This window comes from Hordeum vulgare, chromosome 6H (genome assembly GCF_904849725.1).
Source record: "Hordeum vulgare subsp. vulgare chromosome 6H, MorexV3_pseudomolecules_assembly, whole genome shotgun sequence".
NCBI classification, from domain to species: Eukaryota; Viridiplantae; Streptophyta; class Magnoliopsida; order Poales; family Poaceae; genus Hordeum; species Hordeum vulgare.
This window is the reverse complement of record NC_058523.1, coordinates 413,618,830-413,641,533: the sequence shown is the minus strand read 5'-3', so window position 1 is coordinate 413,641,533 and position 22,704 is coordinate 413,618,830. Positions and strand designations below refer to the sequence as shown.

The window sequence follows — 22,704 nt, the reverse complement described above, 5'->3', positions numbered from 1 at the left end:
CAAATTTTCATGATGGCACAAAGCATCATAAAGTGCAAGACTTGCCTCCCATCAACACACACTTGATGGGGATCAAAATATTTTATGATGAGTGAATAAAGAGAGTGTTCTAAAGAAAATAGGATAGCTCCCCCAAGGGACGTGCATTATATAGAATTTGCATTTAAATACAAAATGCACACGATGGGATCATCACATTCTCTATATCTATAAAAACACTAGACATGTTAAAATAGATCCATAAGAGGCAAGGAAGACAAACGAAACACAAAATCCAATGTAAAGATGATTAGCAATTCCTATCACATGATGGGAATACCAATTGTCAAGGACAAGAAGTATTTTGGAAGTGATACTCATTGGTAGATCACAAATATATCCAATATCATATTTACCCATAAAACGCAAGCAAATGACACTTGTAGAGCTAACATACCACCTAGGAACAAGATAATTTACAATATCACTAAGTGGCAACACCTCAAATGTACACATTTTCTAGGTTTGTAATATGCACATAGCATATTACTCCCCCATAATGTGATAAACCTACAATACTAACAAGTGGCAAATTGAAACCAACAAGAGATAATTAATGGACCATATAGAACTTGAATTTCTCATGAGTAAGACATACCACATAGAAACTAGATAATCTTGAAATATCAAAACTAAGTGGTATTCCCCATGTATACACATTTATAGGATTGTGAGGTGTGCAAAGCACATCACTCCCCCACAATGGGATAATCCATTAGTCTCTCACAAGAGCCAACAAAAATACAAACAAGATGCAAAAGGCTCAATACAAGACTCACATGTACATGATATGCAAACCAACATACACATACTCGATTACTCAAGATAAGCAAGTTGGAAGCACAACATATACAAACGCATGCAAGGTACAAAACCACAATATGCAAAGGGGCAAGCACCTAACAATGTAAACAGTTTAAGTATAAGTTATTGTAAGGAGGCACATTGGATATAAGATAGAAAATCAATAATCCAAATGACTTGGCTTGAGATAATATGAACGATGAAGACCCCTTAATTCTTCATTATGTATCCAAGTCTCTAATGTCCTCCATAGTCACCTATTGATCAAATTCGAGCTTGTTGGTCCCCAACTACGTTGGGTCCTAAGAGGTTAATCACAATAGGCTTGGAAACCCAAATGGTTCTTTTCTTGACACCATTTTGAGTACCAACAAACTTGGCAAACACATTGCCAACCTTATCCTTCCCAAGGGAATAGATATCATCAATAGTGATTGGGTTGGATAAGTTACCTCTTGTGCAAGACGAAGCGACGTGACCCTTCTCATGACATAAGTAGCAACATCTAGCCTTTGCTTTCTTCCCAGTTGATTTCTCACCTCGGGGAGTGTTGGCTTGGGTCTTATTGGGAAGAGGCCTTCCTTCAACTTGTAGCTGAATATGTGATTGAGTTTGTGGCCGCTTCCCTTGTTGCTTGTGACTTTGAGACTTCGTCTTCAGAGGGCAAGATCTAACATGGTGCCCTTTAACTTTGCACTTGAAGCAAATGATTTTGCCCGAACTATTGACTTGTTCTAGGCCCCTCTTGTTCTTGTTTGAGTTTACTGCAACATCATTTTTGTCATTCGGAGACGTTTGCTCACACAGGACGTTGTTGAGTGTGGACATCCCTTCATGACATTGTTCCAAGTCTTTCTTCGAAGAAGTAACTTGGGCCTTGAGCTCTTCGATTTCCTCTGCCCGGTTAGTATCAATGCAAGTACTAGAGGAAGTGTAAGCTTCAATGTTAGAGCAATAAGGCAAGGAAAGTAATTCATCACACGAGGTAGCAACATTATAAGTAGACGAATTACGAGGACTAGCACATGGAAATATAGTACTTTGACTAGAAGTAGTGCCATTGTCCACATGAGGCTCACTTGATGTTACCTTGGTGATGATAGCCTCATGAGCTAACGTTTGCACATTATAGGATGTTAGAAGATCGGCATGAGAGCTTGTGAGAAGTACATGGTTTTCTTCCAACTTCCCATAATTGCTAGTTAGTAAATCAAGTTGAGCACGTAGCTCAATATTCTCCTTCAATGTTGATACTTCAAATGAGGTAGAGTTAGATGTACAAGTATCATCAACAATATGATAGGAGTAAGTAGCAAATAGAGACTTCTCATGAGTAGATTGAAGCTCCTCATAGATCTTAGAGGTTTTGATGAGCTCTCCCTTGACATTATTGCATTCAAGGAGAAGGACCTCAAAATCCTTTTTAAGTTTATCATGAGTAACTTCAATATCTCCTTTTGAAGATCTTAAGTCTCTACATGCTTGATGACTCTTCTCAAGTTCATGTTCAAGTTGTTCACTTTTATCTTGTTCATGATTAAGTGAATCATTACAATTTTCAAAGTAAGAAAGAACATCTTGGAATCTTTGAAGAGCGTATTTTTAGATTTATGAAGAATTTTACTGATCACATAGATATTTTCAGTCAAGTCATCATCATCATCCTCATCGCAAATATCATCGTTATTGCACAGGGAAGATGATACCCCATTATTACCTCTTGCCATGAGGCACATGTGAACTGGAGGAGTTGATGATGATTCTTTTGGTGAATCAGATTCTTCATTAGTCAAAAGTACTTCATATTTCTCGATTTCCCCTAAATGATTAGTCATATAGCAACTAGGGAGAAACAAGATATTTTGATCAAGAGGACACGAGGAAGCAGGCATATCACCACAGATATTTGTCGAGGGATCTTTAGGTGAAATGCATGACCTATCAGCACAATAATTTACACTATGTGTGGTGCTAGATATGCTCGTGTCCATAGAGGCTACGACATTTTCATCAACATATATTTCTTCACTCACCATGTCATTACCTTGTGAGATTGAAGATGCTGAGGTGTGCAAGCAATCGCATATGGAAGTAGTGGTGGACTCTTTAAGATCGAAAAGAGTGAAGAGCTCATGCACCAACTCCTTCATCATAATACCGTCTTCATCAAGATTGGACCCACCATATATACCTTCAAGTTTAGTCCAAACTTCATGAGCTGACTTGCAAGTCGAGATAGACTTAAACACTTCAAGACTTATGGTTCGATGAATGGCAAGAAAAGCCTCACAATCAAGATACATTTCATTAGTAGATGAAGATGCATCATCCTTTTTGTCGGCAATCCCTACAAGAACAATTCGTAAAGTATTTGGGCCCATGGCCCGAAAGTGATGAAGCATACGAATTCTCCATAGGGTATAATTTGTGCCATCAAAGTCAAAGGTGTCATTGTGCACTAATCCAATAGTCGACATCGATACTCTCTAGGTCGTGAAACCTAATTAAAGAGAGACCTTGCTCTGGTACCAATTGAAAAGACCTCGATGACCCCTAGAAGGGGGGGGTGAATAGGCTATTTAAAAACTTCTTCGGATTTGGCTTGAAACTAATGCGGAAATAAACTAAGAGGGTACTTGTCAAGCACAAATCCTAAATGCACTAGGAACTGCAACGTGTATCAACAACACGATCTACCAAGATGGACACAGTACAGTTACTAACAAGCACAAGTAAGTTACACAAACTTACTTGAGCTATATCACACGACAAGTAGGTGAACAACACAAGATACTAGATCACACTATATCACACGATATATCAAAAGCTGCAAGTATGAACGTGTGGATATAGAAGGTATGCTTGAATGATTAATATTGTACAAGAAATAACCAACACAATATAATGAGCACAAACAATATGCAATGTATGTATGCTCAAGTAACACAAGTAAACCACAAGTAAGGAGTTAGGGTTAAGGATAACCAAGGTCACTGAGACGAAGATGTATCCCGATGTTCACTTCCTTGGAGGGAAGCTAGTCACCGTTAGAGAGGTGGATGTTACCACGAAGGCACACCAACGCCACGAAGGCTCACCCTATTCTCCCTTTGAGACAACACCACGAAGGCGTTTGTCAACCACTAGTGGTAAGCCTTTGAGGTGGCTTCCAAACCCTCACAAACTTTTCCGGGGGGTAATCACACGGATTGATTCCTCTCCGAAGAACTCCTACCGCCCAGGAGTCTCCAACCTCCAAGAGTAACAAGATCACGGGGAATGCTCAAAACTTGCTCAAATCTCAAATAGCTTGGGTTGAGAGGAGGAGAAGAAGACGATCTATCTTTTGATTGGAACAACTCTCAAAGGGGCTCACAAATGCTCTTGGGATCTAAGATTTGGTGTGAGCAAATGTGTGTGAGGTAGAAGTGTGTTCTTATGAGGATAAGGTTGTGTTGGGCACCCTCTCACGAAGTGGGAGGGGGGTATATATAGTGGGGAGTGTAAAACAGCTGTTGGGGACACTTTAAGTCACACAGGGCACGGACGTCCGGCAGTTTACGGAAGTCCGGGCGTCCGCAAGGGGTCGGACGTCTGACACGGGTCGGTCGTCCGAGAGCTGTAGATATGTCTGGAAACACTGTGTGTCGAACAGGGACCGGACGTCCGGAGAAGGCCGGAAATCCGAGTTATTCGACTCAACTTCTTCTTGTGCAAGGTTCCAGATTTCCGAAGGGGTCGGACGTCCGGAGGGAGCCGGAAATCCGAGTTATAGAGCTCACGTTCTTCTGGTGTAGGGCTTCGGATTTCCGAAGCTGGTCGGTCGACCGGCCCTCGGATGTCCGGAGGGAGCCGGAAATCCGAGTTATAGGGCTCAAGTTCTTCTGGTGCACGGCTCCGGATTTCCGAAGCGTGTCGGTCGTCCGACCCTTGACCGGCCCTCGGACGTCCGGAGGGAGCCGGAAGTCCGAGACATTAGACCTGTTTTGAGATAGGAGCAGATTAGAGAATATGTGGTATTGAGCAGAATAGTGGATATCTAGTTTGAGCAAGTTCATCACAAAAACCTGTGATCCCCTCTTAATAGTGCAGGATCCCTGAAAACTCAAGAATTGTAAAAGGATTACCGATGATCCATACTTGAGTGTGTACTTTTATTCCGTGATCATGACTCCGCACCGCTAACATCAAAGTAACTGATACCTTGAGTTAGCCCTTTCACTTGAGCTTGATGTTGTTGTTCCTTCTTGGCTCAAGTTGAAAGCAAGACATGATGAGGTCTTCAAGTAGCTCTCGCATACACAATGTGGAAAGCCTAGCTTATGTATTCATCTTCATTTGTCCATCATGTGAACATCCACAAGAATCAAGCATGTAGTGCTGAGGAATGCTTATCTTGATCTTGTCCTTGTTAGCACATGAGCTTGTCCTTATCAACACATGATCATTAACAATAGTTTCAATGATATATTCGTGCTGATCCACTTGAAACTTGCACACCACAATCTTGATGACGATCACTACTTGACGTCATCCTTCATGGGTTGTATGAGATCTTCCTTTTGACGCAAGCCCATGGAAGCACACCTAACCCCCACATAGGACTCTCACAAAGACCATGGGTTAGTACACAAACACGTAATGGACAATGCTTACCATACCATGGGATCACTTGATCCCTCTCGGTACATCTTATAAGCTTTGTGTGTTGATCATCTTGATTTACTCTTTGTCTGAGATCTTGATCAACCTAGTGTCTCTATGACCATTCTTTGGATAATACCTTGAATACCATCTTGGTCATCATATAAACTCCTTGAACCCAACAGATGGACTTCAAGAAGTGCCTATGGACAAATCCTATAAATATAACTTAAGGCAACCATTATCCCATAGGAATTGTCATCAATTACCAAAACCACATATGGAGATATATGCTTTAACATACGTTGACGGGAGAATATTCTTGAGTCACCCTCCTCGGCAACAGCGCCAGAAAAATCCTTGTTGATGGAATGTTAACGCCAACAAAGTCTTGCAACAAGTAACAGCGGAGTAGCAAGGAACAGTAGTAGCAGCAGCAGCAAATTAACAAGTAACAGCAGTAGCAACAGTAGCTGCAAAGTGACAGCAAAGTGGCCCAATCCCTCTTGTAGCAAGGGACAAGCCTAGGCAAAGTAACGTAGCGAGAACAAGTAGTAAAAGACTCGTAGGCAGTGGATCGGTGATGGATGAGTGTGATGGATGTGATTCATCATGTAACAGCTATAACACGGAGAGATATGTGACTAGCTCCCGTTCGTCGATCTAATGTAGGCATGTATTCCGTAAGTAGTCATACGTGCTTAGGGAAAAGAACTTGCATGACATCTATTGTCCATCCCTCCCGTGGCAGCGGGGTCCTAATGGAAACTATGGGATATTAAGGTTCTCTTTCTAATAAACAACCGGACCAACGCATTAACACGCGTGAATACATGAACTCCTCATACTATGGTCATCTCTGGGAGTGGTTCCGGCTATTGTCACTCCGGGGTTGCCGGGTCATAACACATAGTAGGTCACTACAACTTGCAATATAGGATCTAAAACACACATATATTGGCGACAACATAATAGGTTCAGATCTGAAATCATGGCACTCGGGCCCTAGCGACAAGCATTAAGCATAGCCAATTAGTAGCAACATCAATCTAGAACATAGTGGATACTAGGGATCAATCTCCGTCAAGAACTAACTCGATTACATGATAGATCTCATCCAACTCATCACCATCGAGCAAGCCTACGATGAGATTACTCACGAACGATGAAGAGCATCAAGGAATTGTCGATGGAGAAAGGTTGATGATGACGATGGCGACGATTTCCCCTCTCCGGAGCCCGAAACGGACTCCAGATCTGCCCTCCAGATGAAGAACAGGATGTGGCGACGCCTCCGTATTGCAAAACGCGATGAAACCTTCTCTCTGATTTTTTTTCCAAGAGAAACGGAAGATATAGGACTGAGATTGGAGGCGGTGGTGCCACGTGGGCCCCACAAGCCTGCATGGCGCGGCCTAGGGGGGTGGCCGCGCCGTGTGGGCTTGTGGCCCACTGGCACACCCCCTCACGTGGATCTTTGCGCAGGTATTTTTCTTTTATTCCAGAAAAAATCTCTGTAAATTTTTAGGACGTTCCGAGAACTTTCATTTCTGCACAAAAACAATACCATGGCAATTCTGCTAAAAACAGCGTCAGTCCGGGTTAGTTCCATTCAAATCATGCAAATTAGAGTCCAAAACAAGGACAAAAGAGTTCAGAAAAGTAGATACGACGGAGACGTATCACACGCCGCCTGGGAGGCCCCTGGCCCCCCTCTGGCCCTTCTTCGGCGATCCTGAAGCTTCTGTTTCGCTAATTTTTTTATATATTTTTTGGATTTTTCGGGCGTCAGAAAATTGGGTAAAAGCCCCTGCAAAATAGACATGAGCAGACAGAAACTGGCACTGGGTGCACTGAGTTAGTAGGTTAGTCCAAATATGTGTAAAATAATATAAAAGTGTAGCAAAACATATAACAATGTCACCTAAAAGATCATGGAACAAGCAGAAATTATAGATACGTTTGGGACGTATCAGGACTTAGCTGCGATTCTGTATCGCCTAAGTTAGAAACAACTTAGAGTACGGATATACTCCACACTCGGGGACTTAGCTGTGACTCCGTATCGCCTAAGTTAAAAACAAACTCTGAGTACATACATACTCTACACTCGGGGACTTAGCTATGATTCTGTATCTCCTAAGTTAAAAAACAACTCCGAGTACGGACATCATTCACACTTGGGGGCTTAGCTGCGACCACGTATCGCCTAAGTTAAAAATACACTCGGGGACTTGACCTTGATCCAGAAATCATGTAAGGAGGACTCCACAGACATTCAACATGGCGAGCACTAGAAGACTTAAACCCTCTGCCAGACTCATCTAGTCCGACAGAGGCTCGGGGACTACACCCAGTGGGTGCACTAAGCGTGGCCCTAGTGGAGGAGAAATACAAAAAAGAAACATTCTTCTTGGTCAGGTCCAACAACAACATTCAAGTCCAACAGACTCCAACCGACTAATAGCGATCAGTTAGAGTCTCACGGGCTACTGTTGGGGATACACAAAACGGGTAGGCCCATGAAAGGTCGAAATACCATAATAGTATGGGGTCCACACATGAGGTGGACCCAGACAAACACATACATACTACAACTTATCCACTCGGACGAGTATAGGCTATCCACTCGGCCGTACGATTCACTCGGATATTCAAGGATCAACAGTCAGCAAGGCAGTCGAAGCATCGTCCTCATAGTGTAGTTTTCGTAGTGGGCTGACATCATGGCACTAATGCCCTACATTGTAACATAGGAGGTGAGGGGGTAGCGTATTCTATATAAGGCACCCCCACCACATAGCTCGGTGATCTTCTTCTCCCCCCGGGGCTCATTCTTCCTCATGGAGCACTGGCTCTCTCTAGTCTCAGAACTTAGTTTGGAGACATGTTCTTCTCCCTCTCTCTCTCTAATACACCATGTAACTCCGTGTTCATGATAGATAAGAAAAGCCTCTCCAGAGCAAGAGACGTAGGGCTGTTATCCCCACCGTGAGAGGCCCAAACTCACTAAAACCATCGTGTCACCCATTTGCATCTCGATAGACCATGCTCCGTTATCCTACCCCTCTCTAATGTCGGAATCGTTCCCACAACATGATCAATCGTATTCCTTTGGATAAGAGTGTCGAACCCAACGAGGCGCATAAGGAAATGACAAGCAGTTTTCAGCAAGGTAATTTTTGCAAGCACTAAAATAGCGGTAACAAGTTGTTAGATAGCAAGATAACTGTAACAAGTAACGAGTAGAAATAGTAACAATAAGTGCAATTAGGTAGCCCAATCCTTTTGTGGCAAAGGACAATCTGGAACGGTTTCTTATAATAGGCAAAGCATTCTTGAGGGCACACGGGAATTTCATCTACTCACTTTCGTCATGTCGGGTAATACGCGTCCGGTACTTTGATAATTGAGAAAATGGCTTCTATACCACTGAGACAAGCATCAATTGCTCATTTGCCATCGAACAAAGCTCCAGTGCTCATATACCAGTAACAAACGAATTCTAGTGCTCGTATGCCACTGGCTGTTAGAACAACGTCAGCTCACTGTTTTCAGAGGCCAAAATGACTTGTTTGCCCTCAGTGGCAAATAAGCAACAATGGGAGAACATATCCAAGAAAAAACTGACAGCATTTTGCTTGTAATTTCAGCATTTCAGCAAAAAGACAGTGCACAAATAAGCAACAATGGGAGAACATATCCAAGAAAAAACTGACAGCATTTTGCTTGTAATTTCAACATTTCAGCAAAACAACAGTGCACAAATAAGCAACAATGGGAGAACATATCCAAGAAAAAACTGACAGCATTTTGCTTGTAATTTCAGCATTTCAGCAAACAAAATAGTGCGCAAATAACAGTATCAGCATATATACTTTAGCTACAGAATAATACTCATCGAATTCAGCAAACACCAAATTCAGTGATGCATAAGTAAACTCAAGTTTCCATCCCTACCAAAAGACCACAACCGAGAGTAGGTTGTTCACTAAAGATTACAGAATATTATTGTTTTCAATATTAGACATGAAGGGATGAATATCACAATTTCAATGCGATATGTAAATTTTGCTGAATATCACAGTTTCAGCTTCTTCTTGCTTCGAGTGCTCATTGCAGGGCTGTCAGGTGCAACACTCCTCTTGCTTCGAGTGCCCATTGCAGGGCTGTTAGGCACAACAGATATGGCCTTTGATCTACATTAAAACATCAGACTACATAGTATGATGATTCTCGCAGAATATATGTTGCTAAGTTACACACTGTCAAAGTAACATTTCATTGAAGATTGTGCAGCTTTCATACCTTGTAGATTTACAGGTAGTCGTGGCGACATTGTCTTCAATTGCATCACTCGGACATAGAAGTAGAGGCAGTGCAGTTTCATTTTTTTCTTTCTTTTGTCCCTACATTAGTTTCACATATTAGGATCATTAGGACAAGAGTATGATGAAAATAGTAATATTGAAGCAAGCACTACCTTTTTTTGTTTTGCTACTTCAGCATAGGCAGCTAGTGCTTCCGGAGCAGCATCTTTACAGCTTTGCCATCTATGTCCATAGGCCTTGCAAATTGGACATTGGTGCCGGCCTTTATTTCCCTTGCCCTTGCTATTCTCGGCACCACTTTTATACCTCTGTACTTTTGGCCTCCCGGGGGCCCTCCTAAGGATTGGGGGATTCAAAATGAAATCTTTGTTCACACTTGGCCATTGAGACATGTCGGTCAGGCCAGGAAGAACATGGGCATAAGCTGCAGTGAACTTGGCAACGCTGTAATAGTCATCAACAAAATCTGCTATGGTGACTCCCCTAATTCCAGTAATAAAGTTGATTGCATGTTTGCAAGGCTTCCCAAAGACTTGAAATGCCCGGCATGTGCATGTCCTATTCGCTAAATCAGTAATGTGGCGCTTGCCACCCAGCGCAGCACACTCGGTAACCTCTGCAATCATGTCATCTATTCTCTCATATTCAATGTCTAGCCCCCTACTTTTTTCATTCAGCTCATTCATGACACTTGGAAGTATGCGTCGACCTTGCAATTTCCTAGCAACCCGTCTTCTCTTCTCATGCTTAATGGTAATCTTCCTCCTGATCTTGTCCATGAGCTGAAACAACATTAAACCTTTGTGCTTGTGGATCCAGTTGTTGAAACACTCGGCCAAATTATTTGTCACGTAATCCACTTTTGAGGAACATGAATATTTGCTCCTTGACCATAGCCTGTTGTGGTACTTCTTTAAGTATGTAATCGCAGCAGCCCTTTTCTGCTCTATGGCTGCCATGTGATAGTCAAAAGCGCGAGGAGTCCATGAATAAGCAGCTGGCCACAAATGATCATCAAAAACTTTGCCATGAAACTTTTTTTTGAAGTTCACAACCAAGTGTCGCATGCATTCCCTATGTTCTGCATACTCAAACACCTTTTCAATTGCAATGTCGATCCCTTTACCTGCACCTAAACATATGGCTAGGCTAGGGGGAGAGCCAATAGCCTCACGAAGCTTCTCCATAAACCACACCCAACTTTCAGTAGTTTCCGCATCGATAACTCCATATGCTACACGGAATAGCTAATTGTGCCCATCAATAGCACGAGCAGTAGCTAACTGGCCTCTATATTTGCCTGTCAAATGAGTGTTGTCTATCGCCAAGTAAGGTCTGCATCCAGCCAAGAATCCATCGCAGAGAGGCTTCAATCCAACAAATATCCGTATAAAATACTTTTTCTGATCATACTCCATGTGGTCAATCGCAACTATGCTTCCACGAGACCTCTTCTCAACCTCCGCTTTCCAGGCATACAACTTGTCAAAAGACTCATCCCAATCACCAAACAACTTAGCCATTGCTAGCCCTTTGCCCCTGAATACTTTTGTATAATTGATCTCGATCTTGTACTTGTCATGTAGCCTCCTTTGTAACTCCTTTGGGCGAACACTAGGATCTTCTTTTACCAGTCCATGACTTTCTCACACACCCATGCCTTTGAAGCATTATGCTGCTCCTTTTTTTCTTTATACTAGCACATGTGTGCTTCTCCAAATGAACCTTGACCTGCAGTAAACTGTAATGGGTAAGAAAATAGAGTCAACTCCATTTAATAACAGCTAGAGTATGCAACTAACTAAAATATATACCTCCATAGTTTCTCCATCATCCAGCCTCCCAACATGAATTCTCCATGTGCAATCTTTAGACTCGCGACAATGAGCCCTGAATCGTGTAGACTCACTTTTGTCAACTTGAAAATCAAACTCTTTCTTTAAGGCATACGTAGCAATTGCCAACCTAAACTCTTCAATATTAGGATACTTTGCACCAACATGCATTGGTGGGTTTTCTTTATCATACACTATTTCTGGAATAACATCTGGTCTAGCATCTTCCGTAACCCACTCCTCGTCATCGCTGCTATCCTCTACCTGCTCACTATTTGGTATATCTTTTTTTTCTCTGAGCTCATGATCACTATCTGAACCAACACTATCAATTGAGTACATCTACACCAACATGTTCATATTCTTCATGTGGATTTGCAAGATATGTATCTATAAGGTATACTTCATCATTTACATTACTTGCTTGACTAGGCAGTGCTATAGATGGTGTTTGATTCAATGGAGTAAAATGCACATCAACACTATCACTTGGGACAGATTGTTTGATGATCAGATTACCGCTTCTATTTTGATGAAAAGACTCATACATTTTCAGGCATTCTTCATCATTTGACACACAAATATTGTTGCCACTAATAGAGTCAACGTACTCAAGAATTATATTCTCCACTGAAAATAGTGGAAAAGTTCCAGCAATGGAAGCCACTAGATCCTTCAAGCTTGAGCTACTACCCTCAACAATATCCCAAGTAAATGTAGAATCCCCACAGATTTCGGTTCCACCACCACAAATCATCACCTTTACCGTGTAAGTACATGATTGGATCATCCTATGGACGATGAAACCATGTCAATATTTGTATGCTCCTATCTAAAACTTTAGCAAAAATAGAGAGGCTGAAAAATTACCTAGCACAAATATCAGAGAGAGAGGTGGAGCCACATTCGTCAGCCACGCCGTCCTCCTCATGGAGCTTGGAAATTTGGGGCAGAGGAGCTGCAGCGAGTGTGCCCACGTACGGGATGATCTCTTGGAGGGCATCGACCGTGGACATCCCTGGCCCGCTCTCCACATCGCCGGAATCCCCAATTCTAGGGTTCTGCACGACATGGTCGCGGGGAGAGGCCGGCGCTGCTAGTTGGGCTAAGGCAGTTGAAGTCGTGGAGGGCTGGAGGGAGGGAAGCAGGAGGGCCGCGACGGGAGGCGGCAGAGGCCGGGGCTGGGGGAGCGCCGCCGTTGGCGGTGCCTCCATTGGTTGGGACACGGGGAGCGGCGGAACCTTCGGCGTCGGCAAAGGCTGGGGGAGCGGCAGCGGCGGTTCCGCCATGGCCGCTGTTGTGTGCGTGAGTGAACTGGTGTGGTGTTGCTTCTGCGTTTTGTTTTCTATTCTAAGAGAAGAGATAAGATGAGGGTAAAACTGGAATTCTTAGATTGACTGACAGGAAAATGAAGAGATTCTGAAGATGGACTAACCGCGATGGCAAATAAGCACTAGAATTCGTTTGTGTCTGGTATATGAGAACTGGAGCTCTGTTCGATGGCAAATGAGCAATTGATGCTTGTCTCAGTGGTATAGAAGCCATTTTCTCTTGATAATTTCATATATGGGTGGACGGTGCTTGGGTGTTGTTTTTACTTGAACAAGCCTCCCCGCTTATGATTAACCCTAATGCAAGCATCCACAACTATTGGAAAATTATTAGGAATAAATTCTAACCATAACAATAAACATACAGATCCAAATCAGCCCAGTGCAGAATAGCGCATAAACAAGGGTTTAAGTTTCTGTCACTCTCGCAACCCATCATCTAATAACTACACAATGCATTTCCTTAGGCCCAAAGATAGTGAAGTGTTATGTAGTCTACATTCACATAAGACCACTAAGGGAATCACAACATTCATATCATCAAAATATCGAACGAATATCAACTTCACATGACTATTTGCAACATGACTTCTCCCGTGGCCTCAAGAACAAAGGTAACTACTCATAAGTGATAAACATGCTCATGCTGAGAGAGGTATTAAATAGAATATTGGATCTAAAAATGTGATGTTCCACCAAATAAACCATAAAGCATCAACTACAATTTGTAATCAACACTGCAAGAGATGAACTAGGGTTTTGAGAGGAGATGGTGTTGTTTAAGATGTTGATGAAGATTGGCCTCCCCATGATGAGCGGGTTGTTGGTGATGACGATGGCCTCGATTTACCCCTCTGGGAGGGAAGTTCCTTCGAAGGACCGGAGGGAAAAAATGCTCCTGCCCAAGTTCTACCTCGAGACGGCGGCGATCCATCTTGGAAGTGCTCTCCTAATTTTTTTAGGTCCAAACTGAATATATACCAGAGGATGGTCGCCAAAAGTGGGCTAGGTGGTCCAATATTTAGATCTTGGTGCTCCCTGGTGCCTTGTGTCCACCTGGCAGCCCCCTCTAGTACTTCTTTCCCCCAATTTTTCTTATTTATGCCATAAAAAAATCCTCGTGAAGTTTCTGCCCAGTTGGAGATGTGCAGAATAGGTATCTCTGACGTTGCTTTTTCAGGTACAGAATTCCATCACTCACATTCTCCCTCTTGGTGTAAACCTTGCATAATATGAGACAAAAGGCATTATAATTACTCCATAAAGTGGTATAATGCGTAAAAACACTATAAGTAACAGTAGCAAAACATGATGCAAAATGGACGTATCAGCGGTCACCCTTTGAGTGGCTTGTTCGGGGCATCTTTGTCATGAACATAAGTTGAAATGGTTACTCCTCAACCTAGTAGACCTACCAAAAAAAATTATTATGAGATTCCTTTGGGTATGCTAGAGAAACTGATAGCTAATCCTTATGATGGTACAACTCATCCTGATTACCACTTGATATATGTCGATGAGATTTGTGGATTATTTAAGCTGGCAGGTTTTCTTGGAGACAAAGTTATGTAGAAATTTTTCCCTTTATCTTTGGAGGGAAAAGCATTGATGTGGTACATGCTTTTGGATGATATTGAATCATGGGACTCAAATCGCTTGAAGCTAGAACTTCATTAGAAGTTTTATCCTATGCATCTAGTTCAACTTGATCAGAATTTTGTTTATAATTGCTGACCTTGTGAATGAGAAAGCATCGTTCAAGCTTGGGGGAGGCTTAAGTCTATGATGCACACATGCCCCAATCACGAGCTCTCAAGATATATGATTGTACAAAAATATTATGCTCGTCTTTCTCATAACGTTCAAGTACAACTCGATTCTTCTTCTATGGGTTCTTATATGAAGAAGATTATTGAATTCAAATGGGATCTTCTAGAAAGAATGAAACGCGACTCTGAAGACTAGAAATTCGAGAAAGGTAAAGAGCCAGGTATAAATCTTAAGTTTGATTGTGTTAAATCTTTTATGAAATAGATACTTTTCATAAGTTTAGCAATAAATACGGGCTTGACTCCGACATAGTAGCTACTTTTTGTGAATCAGTTGCTACTCATGTTGATCTTCCTAATGAGAAGTGGTATAAATATCATCCACCCATTTAAAAATTATTAGAGGAACCCATTAAAGTTAAAGAGGAAGCAATTGTTTATCGTGTTGATCTAGTTGTACCTACAACTTGTATTGAGAAACCGCCTTTTCCTGTTAGGATTAGGGAACATGCGAAAGCTACAACAATGGTTAATAAAAGTATGTTAGAACACCCAAACCTTAAGAACAAATAAATGCGGAGCCTAATATTGATTTAGTTAAAGATATCTTTGTTGATAATATTGATGGGCATGTTATTTACTTCTGTAGTGAAGCTCCTAGTATTGCAAAGCATGTTAGAAATGAGTAGGATAAGCTAGATAAAAACAAACCAGTTATTGGCACGCCTGTTGTTTCTGTTAAGATTGGAGATCATTGCTATCATGGTTTATATGACATGGGTGCTAGTATTAATGCTATACCTTTTACCTTATATAAAGAAATTATGAATGATATACCAACCTCTCGGATTAAAGATATATTATGTCACTATTAAACTTGCAAATGGAGATACTTTGTCTCCACTCGGGATTGTTAGAGATATTCAAGTCTTGTGAGGAGAAGTCAAATAGCCCACTAACTTCCTAGTACTTGGTTTTGAACAAGATAACTTTTGTCCCATCATATTTGATAGACCCTTCTTGAATATTGTTAATCCTCAAATTAGTTGTGCCACAAATAAAGTTAAAGTAAGCTTTAGGTATTGAGTCTCATGAATTTAATTTCTCAAAATTTGGTAGACAAGCACATGAGAACGAGTTATCTAGTAAAGATAAAATTATTGGTCTTGCTTCTATTGTTGTGCCTCCTATAGATACTTTAGAACAATATTTGATAGACCATGAGAATGATATGCATATGAATGAAAGAAATGAGATAGATGATATATTCCTTAGACAAACACCTATCCTCAAACACAACTTGCATGTTGATATCTTAGGGGATCCTCCTCCACCAAAAGGAGATAACGTGTTTGAGTTAAAGATATTACCTGATACTTTGAAATATGCTTATCTTGATGAAAATAAGATATATCCTATCATTATTAGTACTAATATTTCAGATCATAAAGAAAAGAGGTTTCTCATAACTCCGATGAAGCACAAGACTACTATTTGATATACTCTTGATGATCTTAAGGGAATAAGCCCGACTCTATGTTAACACAAGATTAATATGGATTCAGATGCTAAACCTGTTGTTGATCATCAACGTCGCTTAAATCCTAAAATGAAGGAAGTGGTACGAACTGAAATATTAAAGCTTATGGAAGCAGGTATAATTTACCCTATTGCTGATCGTAGATGAGTACGTCGTGTTCATTTTGTTCCTAAGAAAGGGGGTATAACTATTGTTCCTAATGATTAAAATAGACTTATTCCACAAAGAATAGTAATTGGTTATATGATGGTAGTTGATTTTAGGAAATTGAATAAAGCTACTAGAAAAGATCATTACCCCTTGCCTTTTATTGATCAAATGTTAGAAAGATTATATAAGCACACACACTTTTGTTTTCTTGATGGATATTCTAGTTTCTCTCAAATACTTGTGACAAAAGAAGACCAAGAGAAAACTACTTTCACATGTCCTTTTGGAACCTATGCTTATATACATATGCCTTTTGGTTTATGCAATGCACCTTCTACCTTCCGAAGATGCATGACTACTATATTCTCTGACTTTTGTGAAATGATTATTGAGGTTTTCATGGATGATTTCTCCGTTTAGGGGACTTATTTTGATGATTGCTTGAGCAACCCTGATCGAGTTTTGTAGAGATGTGAAGATACTAATCTTGTCTTGAATTAGGATAGGGTTACCAAATCATTTTCCTCGTCCCTGGTGGCTGGAACCCTAGCCATCGCCACGAGAGGCCAACTTCCAGCGCCGTCCTCCGGTGGCTCCCCTGTGCGGGTAACCTCGGTCATTGATGGTGACGGGGTCGCCGAATTCACTCGTGTGGATCATTTTTAGTTTCGTAGTCTAGGTTTTTAGGTTATTCATAGTCTTGGCTTCGGTGGTGACAATGGTAGTGCTGAATAAAAACTATTTGAATCCTTCCTTGACGAGGCCTTTGGTCCTACGGTGGGGAATGGATTTGGAAACCAGTCTGTTCAAGCAAGGATGACGTGGCGGCGACGACATCCTCGTGGTGGACCTGTTTCCTAGGGCTTCATCGTTGCTATGGCGTTTCGTCCAACGTCGGCGCGGAGCTTGGGAGGTAGTCCAAGAATGGATGCAGATTGTGGTCTGCATTGACGACATCTGGAAGACGGAATGTGTGATGGGTTCGTGGTTCGTGGATGGTACATATGGTTTCCTCCTTCGACGTCTTGGAAATGATGAGGTGCAAGATCTGGAGTTTGATGGCGTGTCGAGGGTGTTGTCTCGGTCTGATTCGTTCGATGGTAAGGGCTTTTTTTAGTGAGAAACCTTACAAGTCTGCAAAGCTGCATATCAGCGATAGAGCCACGTCGAGCTCGAGTGAGGAGGTGACCCGTCATTGTGTTCTTCGTTGTGTGTTGTGGTGGTGCCGAAGGTAGGTGATGATATTGGTGAAAAGGTCACAAATGTTTTGCTATCTTTTCAATTCTGTCATGTCGGTCTTTACGTAACTTATAATTCACTCTTTATGTATGAATGAGACACGTATTATGATGTAAAAATAATAATGGAGGTAACCTAAGAGCAACTCCAATGGGGCGACCCATTTCGTTCGCCGCCGTCCGTTTGGGTCGGCGGACACAAAACTCGGCCCAACGCGCTGACCCAAACGGCCGTGCGTCCACTTGGTGTCCACCTAGCGACCCATTCCCGGCCCAATTTTGGGCCGGATTTGCGTCGGTGCGGAAACGAGACGCACGCGCGCGCGTGCCTACTCCTCTCCCCGGGCCCGCCAGTCGGTGGCGTCCACCGCCATTTTCCCCCATTCCCCCCTCCCCCCAAAAAAACCTCCCGCCCGCGCGCACTCCCGCCCCACGCCCGCTCCCGCCCCACGCCCGCCATGGACGGTGACCTCAACCTCGACGCCGCCGCCGTCCTGGCCTCCCTCTCCTCGCCGCGCCTCTCGGAAGGCCGCCGCGCCGAAGCCGAAGAAGGTGCTGATGCCCGATCAGCGGGCAAAGGAGTCGGCCAAGAGGAAGGACTGGAGGCACGCGGCGGGCGCGAGGGATGAAGCCATTGCGGCGGCCTCCGCGCAGCAGCAGGTCAGCAACGCTCGCGTCGCGGCGGCAACGAGGGAGGCGCTCTATATGTTGGGGTTAAACCCTAGCCAGCATTGCCTCGTCAACGCCGTCGTTGCCGTCGCGGTCAGCCCCGGCTCATCCGCCTTCCCTCGGACACTTCTGCCCGACTCGCCACGCGCGTCGGCTTGCAACCCGGTGCCCGGCTTCCACGCCTACCCGCAGGCCTACCGCCTCCCGGGGGAGTACTCGCCCAAGGTGAGCATGGTCGCGCCTTCCATGCCCGCGACCACGACCATCGACCTCAACGCCACAACGGTGGCCGGTGGCTCATCATCCGAAGGTGCGAGGAAACACGTGTGGCAAACGTCACCCGACCAGATGTCGGGCGCGCGCAACCTGTTCGACGGAATGCCGGCCGCCGGCAACGACGACTACATGCAGAAGATGATCTTCGAGGGTGGTGCACAGGCCGCTGGCTTCGATCCCGACGAGACACAAAGCCAGGATGGCCGATGCTACAATGAAGATCAGGCCGCCTTCATGCGTGGTCAGGTCGCCCTGGACCTGGACGGCTTCCCTCTCGACCATGAGTTCCCGGAGGAATACGGGCTAGAGGAAGAGGACGAGTGCGGCATCGAAGCGAAGCCTTTGTTTGAGGACGAGCTCGCCAACCAAGCGGACGGGACGACACCGAAGTGCAAGAGCAAGCGGACCAAGGCATACACGGCGGCCGAGGACAAGCTTCTTTGCGAGTGTTGGAGAGACAATGGGCAAGACCCCAAGACGGGTGCCGAACAAAAGGATTCAACCTTTTGAATTCGTGTTCACCGCGAGTTCCATTAGTGCAAGAAGTTTCCGCTGTATCAAATAGCAAGTGCACGGGGGTGGGTGTCCATTTTGAAGCGCTGGAGGGTGATCCAACAAGAGTGCAACAAATTTTGTGCCACTGTTGAGAGCGTCAAGGCCCGCCCCGTGAGCGGCATCGACGTGCAAGACATGATATGCTAGCAAGCCGCCCTATTTTTGTGTCATCAAGTACATGCTTTTGGTTGTTCGTTCGCATATCATTTTGCCAATATGCTTGCATGAAATACATTTGTAGACATTTCAAGCTTTGGAGGCATTAAAGGACCAACACAATGGCAAGTGCTTCCATCTCCACAATTGCTTTAGGGTGATCAAAGACGAGGAGAAGTTCAAGGCGCAATATGCCGGCCTCAAGTCGCGTGGTGGGAAGCAAGCCGTGGAGGAGGTTGGGACGGCGAGAAGGCTCGGCTGAGGGGGAAGACCAACTCCAAGAAGGAGGACAAGCGGGATGCTGCATCAATCGCCTTGATCGCAACCGTGGAGGGCATGATCACCAAGAAGGACTCAAGGGAGGAGAAGCGTCGACAAGAAAGAGAAGAGCAAATAACCGCCTTCTTGGAGATCCAAAGGTGGAGGCTTGACATGGAGGCAGAGAAACAAGCACGGATGCTTGAGATGGAGGCGGAGAAGCAAGCCAAGATGCTAGAGAACGAGGCCGCCAATGCCAAGACCAAGGCCAAAGAAGTGGCTCTCGCGAGCATGATGACCGTGGTGGAGATCATGAAGGTGGATCTCAACACCGTGTCGCCAAGGAAGAGGTCGCGGTTCAAGAAGATGAAGGCGGACATGCTCAAGTTCGACGAGGAGTGATCTATAGCGACGAGCGCCATCTTTTTTGGATGTCGGCAGGTGTGCTGCCATGACCACGGGGCTGCGATGGCGTGGTCGAACTCAAGTCCCACCCTTTTTCTGTGCTGGCATGTGTGCTGGCTGGCTGGCGAGTGTGCCAGCATGAATTGTGGTGCTATTTTTTGAGGCTGGCATTGTATGCGGGCGTTGGCATGGTGTTGACATAAAACATGGCCGCTCGCATGGTGCTATCATGAAACATGACCGCTAGCATAACCGGCCACGGGCCCTTTCTTAATATGCTGATTGCGGACATGAAATGGGTCGGCGCTTTAGATCCACTGCTGACCCAAATCTAAAACAGGGCGAAAGCCGGACGGAAGGCCGATCCAAACGAACAAAAAACGGACAAAATTACCGTCCGTTTGGATGGATGCGTTGAAGTTGCTCTAAATACGGACAATCAAACGATGCATGCATATGATGATGTTTTCTAGTTTTTTCAATTAGACTCGACTAAAACACAAGCAATGCATGTAAAATCGCTGCACCGACCAACTAAACGCCAAACACTTCCCTTACGCATCTGGCCACGAAAAGGAATTCTGACCTCGTGCTCATGACGTATTCCATCAGGGACAACTAGTGGCCGGTCAAACCATTGAAAGTACCAGTCATAATGTAAGTAAAACGGATTTTTCCATTTTTCTTTTAACGGTGAGTATATAAAATGAAGGGCCGGTATCAACCTATGAGGCAACCGACCCAGTAACTCCCGCCACTCCTTTTCTTTTTCCGCTTTGCACGCAGCACGCACGTCCACAAAGACACGTGGACTGTCTCCCACCCGCCCGGCTCCGTACCCAACCAAAAACCTCCCCGTCGCGGGCCCCGCCCCGCGGCCTCACCCCCACGGTTCCGCTGCCACGATCACGATCTCATCTTCTCCTATCGCCTCCCAGTATTTAAAGCCCGGAAGCCCTTCTTCTTTGCTGCACAATCCACATCCATTCCTTCCTGCCACTCCTTTCTCTCTTCTCTTCTCCTGCCCCCTGATTTCCTGCACCCATCGAGACGTACTGCTGGCTAGCTACAGATAACCTCGTCGGCCTCTGCTCGCTCCCCTCCGCCGGCCTGCCACCCGATCGGTCCTGATGTCCGGCACCGTGTGCTCCATGTGCGGCGACGTCGGATTCCAGGACAAACTCTTCCGCTGCGCCCGTTGCCGCTGCCGCTTCCAGCACTCGTACGTATCCTCTCCTAGCTACTGGCAGCTCTTTGAGAGAGCCTCTTATTCCGTGCACTGTCGAGATCTTGATGGATCTTAATTTGTTTCCCTGCATTCGTACAAGCAGCTATTGCACCAACTACTACGGCGACGCGGCCCCGGCCGACGCGGGCGCCGGCGTGTGCGACTGGTGCCTCAGCGACGACCCCCTCCTGAAGAACAGGCGCCCTTCGGCCCCGCCGGGCGTCCAGCACCGCGGTCCTGCCACCGGGATGGGGTGCGGCAAAGTCAAGGTGACCGGCGGCGGCGAGCAGGAGGGCGGCCGGAGAGTCGCCAAGGCGGCCGTCCGCAGGTACAAGCTCCTCAAGGACGTCCTGTGCTAGCTAACGGATGCATGCATATGCATGGTCCTGGCCTGGGTCACAGCACTCCTTTCCTTAGATCGGGACCTCGTCATCATGTGTACTATAAAATGATGCTGTTTAATTAGGTAGTCGATAGTCGTTGTACCTAGTTAGCTGGTGAGGTTCTACTTCCATACCGATCCTTGTGTGCAAATGTCTGCATGTCACAATGAGATCTACTTCCGCATGTAAATATGTGCTAGCTGCTACTCTTTATCTCTGTCATCAACTGCGTGCTGTCGTGTGTGTCGTGGTCAGTACTTTCCAACATGTGTTTCCACAAGTGTATGATTAGTGCTAGTAAGTATATATGTGTTCATCAAATGCGGACGCCCTTGAAATAGGATGATCGATGGATTCTCCCCTTATATTTGCTTGCGTGAGCGCATCAATTCTCTTGGCCAGAAATGATGCATGTACTCCCTCCGTAAACAAATGTGAGACATATTAGGTCGGTATAGTGTACCGTATGGTTTAGTTCGACATGCTATGTGTTACTGTGTGGGCTAGCCCGGGCTGCTCAACCCCTGGACATGTCTCAAATCACCTTGGAGAGACATGAACCACAACAACATGTCTCAAATCCCTTCACGCGGTTGCACTGTTCATTCTCTCCACTAGGATGATGTAGAACTCGGAAAGCTCTAGAAGGTGATCACGTTGCATGCTCAGCTCCCTCGCCTTTTTCAGTAGGTGGTGCCGATGTATTGGAATCAAATCAGGGGCTCGTACGCAAAGCCTATAAAGTGGCCGACACGCCCATGTTAAAGCAAGCCTCAAGCCCCCACTTGCAGCTTAGCCTAGGATGGCAGATCTTTGTGGGAGCAAGAATCCACGGAGCGCCCCTCCCGGTGTCCCGGTTTCACCTTCTCGACGAGCCAACCAAATCTGGTCGACGGTATTGCCGTTTTCATTAATTAACAAACACGAAGTCTTCCTATTTTCATTAATTAAAAGAATCAGTTTAGAAGTTTTAATACAACTTGCCAAGGCTGATACCAGTATTAGATAGTTATAAGGGACTGAGTCTGTTTGGGATTGATTCTGTTTGGGACTGCTCTGCTCCTTAAAATTCAGCTCGGCTCTAAAAAAGACA

General features: G+C 44.6%; 1 protein-coding gene across 1 annotated transcript; it reads left to right on the top strand.

Moving 5' to 3' along the window:
* The first annotated feature begins 20,976 nt into the window (after window positions 1–20,976).
* LOC123402793 lies at window positions 20,977–21,936 on the top strand. The gene is made up of 2 exons (XM_045096755.1): window positions 20,977–21,222; window positions 21,332–21,936. The coding sequence occupies exons 1-2, from the start codon at window positions 21,131–21,133 to the stop codon at window positions 21,585–21,587; spliced, it is 348 nt and encodes a 115-aa protein (XP_044952690.1). The 5' UTR covers window positions 20,977–21,130; the 3' UTR covers window positions 21,588–21,936.
* Window positions 21,937–22,704: the final 768 nt, after the last annotated feature.